The sequence below is a fragment of the Suricata suricatta genome, chromosome X (assembly GCF_006229205.1).
Source record: "Suricata suricatta isolate VVHF042 chromosome X, meerkat_22Aug2017_6uvM2_HiC, whole genome shotgun sequence".
In the NCBI taxonomy this organism is placed as follows: domain Eukaryota; kingdom Metazoa; phylum Chordata; class Mammalia; order Carnivora; family Herpestidae; genus Suricata; species Suricata suricatta.
Genome location: NC_043717.1, coordinates 5846180 through 5852349, shown reverse-complemented (window position 1 = coordinate 5852349; position 6170 = coordinate 5846180). Strand labels below are relative to the sequence as shown.

Below are 6170 nucleotides of genomic sequence, written 5' to 3'. Positions count from 1 at the left end.
GCCAAGACCACGTGGTTTATTATGGTAGGTCCATCTTGATTTACATTTGTTTTCTTGGAAAGTAAAGGTCAGAAAGAAAGAATCCACTCAGCAGTAGGATGTGTTGTTAGGCAAATATGCAACGATACGTACCTGAACCTGGCTTTGATACACCAGCCAGCTGGTCTCACTCATTGTTGGGGCCACTAGTAAATGGGGACAGGTCTGGTGAATCAGTCTGGCCCAGTACGTCAGACCTTTCAGGCAGACCCAAAATATCAGAGAATTTCACTTGAAGAAATACCTGAGACCATGAAAAAGCCTAGGGATGAAGCTATTCCTGGTAACATCCAGAATTACCAAGCCTTATAGGCAAGCCAAGTTCAGTGCACGGGAATGGCTGAGTAACTGTCTTATTCATCCTGATGGAATGTTATGCAGATGTTAAACGTGACAATTAGGAAATCTCTAGTATTTTTTAAAATATTTTTTTTTGACGTTTGTCTATTTTTGAGAGGGAGAGAGACAGAGTGTGAGCAGGGGAGGGGCAGAGAGAGAGAGGGGGAGACACAGAATCTGAACCAGGCTCCAGGCTCCGAGCTGTCAGCACAGAGCCCGATGCAGGACCCAAACTCACAAACTGCGAGATTAGGACCTGAGCTGAAGTTGGACGCTCAACCGACTCAGCCACCCAGGTGCGTTTGAGATCTCTAGTATTAAGTGAAAACTGCAGGATATAGAAACTGTACTAGTTACAACTACATAATAACACCATGTGAAAAAGCATCATACAGAAATATGCAGAGTGGCGAAGCAGCTGGGTCAGTTGAACGTCCGACTTTGGCTTAGGTCATGGTCTCGACAGTTCATGAGTTTGAGTCCTGCATTGGGCTATCTGTTGTCAGCATGGGGCCTGCTTCAGATCCTCTGTCCCCCTCTCTCTCCGCCCTTCCTCTGCTTGTTCTCTGTCTCTCAAAAATAAACAAATATTTAAAAAATACACAAAACGGGGTGCCTGGGTGGCTCATTCATTTGAGCATCCAGCTTCAGCTCAGGTCATGATCTCATGGTCAGTGAGTTCGAGCCCCGTGTTGGGCTGTGTGCTGACAGCTAGGAGACTGGAGCCTGCTTCGGAATCTGTGTTTCCCTCTCTCTCTGCCCCTCCCTGGCTCACATTCTGTTCTGTCTCAAAAATGAATAAATGTTAAAAAAAAAAAAACACACAATGAAAATAAAGTGAAAACACCATGAATAGATTCCTCCCAGTGTTTTCACTGTGTTGCTCTTGTAACGAAAAAAATAAAACGTGTTAGTGGGGGTGGGGGGCACACACTGTCGTGTACAGAATGGATATTTATATTCTTTCTGAATTGGGGAGAATCTGACCCACGAGAACTTTGTAGTAAGACCGGCATTCAATGCCTCCACCTCTTTGCTTTAGTTTGGAGTTTTGCTTGGGTCCTTTGGTTCTTCATGGGTCCTTGGCACACGGAAGTAGAGGAATGTCCCCTAGACTCCGTGTAGCCTAATGTACCTCTGCTGAATCAAATTCTGACCCGGATGCACAAGGTGGAAAGCCTCTCTGTGCAGGAGGGCCTACCGCCCCAGCAGGGGTGAGAACAGGATGAGTTCGGTAGCCCTGTTGTTGCGTGCATCCCGTCTTCCCCTCCGGCACCTCCTTTGAAGCTGCAGGACCTAAAGCCAATCTCGGTCCTGCCCCGAAGCAGCCAGCCGGGTCCCACCAAGGGAGGCGGCCCAGGGGGCCTCTGTGTGGACTTAACGCTCAAATTCCCAGGACACCGACTGACCGGCCGCGTCTTTTTGTTCTCCTCCCAGGGCATCCTGAACCCAGCCCAGGGCTTTCTCTTGTCTTTAGCCTTCTATGGCTGGACAGGATGCAGTCTGGAGTTGCAGTCTCCCAAGAAGGAGATTCAGTGGGAGTCCTTGGGGACCTCGGCCGCGGAGCAGACCTCCGTGTCCCCAGATGGCCCCGGTGTGCCGCGGGAGAGCCCCACGTCCAGGACGGCGGTGCGTGTCGGCGGGCAGGCGTCCGACGAGGCCCTGAGCCTCCTGTCCGAAGGTGAGCCTCGTCTGCTGGTGCAGGTGAACCGCGGAGCTGCTGGGCCACCAGCAGGTCCTTGATCAAACCAGAGGGGCGCCTCATGGGGAGGTGTCCGTGACACCTGGAGTACACTTGAGGGTGTGACGGAAAGTTACAGGAGCCAGTGTGGATGCTCCTCTTGCATTTCATCACCCATGTCTCTTTAATAGTTTCACGGTGCTTATTAAGCACTCTAGGCGCCTGTGATTTTTTTATGTTTATTTTTGAGAGAGAGCATGAGCAGGGGAGGGGCAGAGAGAGAGGGAGACACAGAATCCGAATTAGGCTCCAGGTTCTGAGCTATCAGTGCAGTGCCCAGATATGGGTTTCAAACTCACAAACTGTGAGATCATGACCTGAGCCAAAATCAAGTGTTGGACGCTGAAAGTACCGGTCACCTGGGTGCCTGTGGGAGGTTCTGGGTTCCTAAGAATTTGTCCATTGCTTCTAAGGTGTCCAATTTGTTGGCTTATAATTTTTTATAATCTCTTATCCTTTTTACTTCCTGTTGGTTGTTACTTCATCTCTTTCTGATTTTGAGTTCTCCTTATTTAATGAGTCAGGCTAAATGTTTATCAATTTGTTGATCTTTTCTAAGGATCATCTCCTGGTTTCATTGATGTATTCTATTTTTTTAATTTTTCTTCTTGAGATAGGCCTCTATTGCTATAAACTTGCCTCTTAGAGTAACTTTGGCTGCATCCCAAAGACGTGGGACTGCTGTGTCTTCATTTTGACTTGTCTCCATGTATTTGGGATTTTCCTCGTGAGTTCTTAGGTGACCCATCCATCGTTTACCAGCGTATTATCCAACCTCCATGAACCTGTGCTCTTTCCTGATTTTTTCCTGTGACTGATTTCTAGTTTTGTAGTGCCGTGGTTGCAAAATATGCATGGTCTGACTTTATTGTTTTTTAATTTGTTGAGACTTGTTTTGTGGTCTAACATGTGACCTTGTCTGGAGAATGTTCCGTGTGCACTTGCAAAGAGTATGTATTCTGCAGTGTTAGGATGGAATGTTCTGAATGTATCTTATATTCAGTGTGTCATTCAAAACTCCTCTTTCTTTATTGATTTTCTGTTTGGATGATCTGGGAGTCTTCTCTGTAAAAGCTGAGTTTTTTATCACAGCGTTTTGGCTGTGTAGGGCTCTAGGCTTATGAAGTTTCCTTCCCATACCATCACCTTGTCTTACCGACTTATTCATCTTCTTTCCTTCTGTTCCCCTTTTTAAACTCCTGTTCTTTGGGGTTATGTCCATTAACCCAACTGGTAAGGAGAAAGAAAGTAGCACTTAATGCTCAAATAATTGTTTTTCTAAAGACTGCCATTTACTCAACCTATTACATACATTTTATAATTGTATATATTTGTGTATATCTGTTAATAAGTATATCATATATGCTTGTCATTAAACTGTTATAACCTTATACTTATCATTTGTTCTATATTCTGAATTTACTGTCATGATAACCTCACAATCAAGATCAGTTACTATTGTTGGTATGAGAACATTGATTTTATCCCTCCTGTACATAGATTTTAACCCCTCAGAAGATTCTTCCTGACCAAACCCCTTGCTGTTAGCTTTGAGTAGCAAGATAGAAAATTCTTTCCAAGGAGAGCCTGCGTGTTTGGAGCACTTTCTTCGGGTCAGTGGGTTGATTCTCACAAATGCTGTTTGGTCAAGAGGCCACCTCACCCCTCCTCTTCCTCCTGAGGCCCTGAAGCTCCTTCCCCTTCCCCCACTGTATTTCCTGGAGGTTGTTTGAATGCACATTGAACTAATGTGTGTTCACTGTCCGTATCACTCTGCATTCCGTTCTCCATCTCGCATTCATACCCAATGCTTGATGTTTCCATATGGTAAGCGTCCACTGGTTGCTTGTAATAAGGTTAAATTACAGATGTTTGATGCAAAATCTGTAGGTCGTGCAGGTCATGGCTAACTGAAGGCCTGACTGACAAATAAGAGTAATTAGTTATAAGATCGAAAAAATTCTTAATAACATAAGAGTTGGAGCACTACGTCAGTGATGTTTAGTAGAGCTGTGGGGGGTGGGGGGAGAGTTGGGATCTTCAACATTTTGCCCCCCCCCCCCCAAGAATGCATACCGAGTTAAGTTCTGTCTTTGATAACAGCGTGTGTCAAGCCGGTCAGAAGCCAGTTGACCTGGGAGGGGAGGGTGGGGAGGGGACTTGCCAGGCCGAGGTGTCTGCTAACTTCAAGAAGGGTGAGTGGTAGCCACGCCCAGGACCGTTCACTCAGCTCCGTCCTGGGGAGCTGACGACAAGCCTTCTAGCAAACCTCACTGAGTATTTGTTTACCTCTAATAGCTTGCGATGGTAGTTTTTCATGAGATTAAATAGATGATATGCTGTGTACCATGGTGCCGACATTCAGTAAATGCCAACTCTGGTAGTAATCTTCCGTAGTCACCGTTGGAGGGGGAAATGGCGGCCAATGTTGGTACGGAGTGGAATTCAGAAGCAAAACAGAGTGATAATTTCCAGTCTGCATCGAAAATAGCAAGGCCATTCAGTCTGGGCTAAAGAGGTGTTGGTACATGTGGGGGAAACGGTCCGGGGCAGATTGGTCCCCACAGCAGAGTCTGGGCATTGTCTGCGAGGCAGCGTGCTGCTGCCAGGGCCAACTGCCTCTTGTAGAACGGGCATCTTGGGCTTGAGATGTGCTTACTCTTGGGCATCTTTCTCCTTTTTCCAGCTGCTTTAATACGGGTAACGGGGCTGCGTGTAACACGGAGAGTACGGTCACGTGGGTGAGAAAAGGCCCAGATACAGAATTCAAAGCAGTAAACGCCTGCTTCTCCGTTTGTACTGTTGTGATGAATCGACTTATTAGTTATGTGCTGAAGCGTCTACAACTTTGACGTTCACTCCAAGGCCATTAGGCTCACCTTGAACCTCCATTAGTACATATTTGACATGGTGTCAGGCACTTATTAGGTGCTTAACAGAAGTTACCTGAATTTGATCTTCAACAAATGTGTTTTGAGCATCTGCTATAGGGTCAAGGGAGGGTGAGTGTTCTTGAGAAGTATCATGTAGAAAACGTACAAGTAAAGACAGTGCTATTATTTTGTTATTTTTTCTTTAGATTTCAAGTAATCTTTTCACCCAACATGGGGCTTCATTCAACTTAACACCTGGAAATTAAGATTTGCATGCTCTATGCACTGAGCCAGTTGGGCACCCCCACAATTAAATGTTTTGTTCTAAGAAAAAAAAATGTCAAGTGTTAAATGCCGAAAATGCAGCAGGCACAGTGGTTTGGGGAACCTGGGTGAGAGTTTCTGGAGGTGTTCAGAGGCGGTTCTGGCCCAGGAGACCCGAATGGGGGAGGAGAACGGCCAGAGTCACTGAGCAGAGTGTGTGTACGTGGTTTGGGGGCGGACTCAGCCCGCGATGCTGTTGACGGGTTGTCCAGATCCAGAGAGGCAGGCTGGGAACAGACGATGAGGGTTGTTGTAGATTCTGCTGAGGAACTTGCGTTTTATGTGTCCCCTGAACGGCCTGCTTAAGACTTGGAAGTAGAGACTGTAGCTGTGCCCCAGGACTCTCTGGTGTGGGAGAACTGATTGGATAGTCCCGCTTTGTGAGTGTGGCAAGTTTCCACTGAGGCGATCTGAGTGTAATTTCTTATGATAACATTAGTAAAATATCTTTATAAGGAATTGGAATTTGCCTCGGACCCAAAAGTTAAGGAAAACGGCACATATTACAAACCTAAACTTGGTTTTTATCTTAAGAACACCAGAAAAGTCTTAAAGGCTGTTGTTCGCTCTTTCCATAACCCATCTGTTGCTTTTCTCAGTCCATAGCTTTTCCCACAGTCCATTGTTTCACTGCTATCTGGGGCTTTACCACAATCGCTTGCTTTGACCAGAGTCTCCTGCTTCACAACTGTTACCGGCTTCTCCCACAGTCCTTTGCGTCTCCCACAACCCCTCGCGTCTCCCACAACCCCTCGCGTCTCCCACAACCCCTCGCGTCTCCCACAACCCCTCGCGTCTCCCACAACCCCTCGCGTCTCCCACAACCCCTCGCGTCTCCCACAACCCCTCGCGTC

At 46.7% G+C, this 6170-nt stretch overlaps 1 protein-coding gene across 1 annotated transcript in view; it reads left to right on the top strand.

Moving 5' to 3' along the window:
- The window catches only part of GPR143 (G protein-coupled receptor 143), a 34683-nt gene that overhangs the window by 21043 nt on the left and 7470 nt on the right, over window positions 1-6170 (top strand). Inside the window, 2 exon segments of the mRNA XM_029931003.1 lie at window positions 7-24; window positions 1816-2059. Of these exon segments, the coding sequence (XP_029786863.1) occupies window positions 7-24; window positions 1816-2059 (262 nt within the window).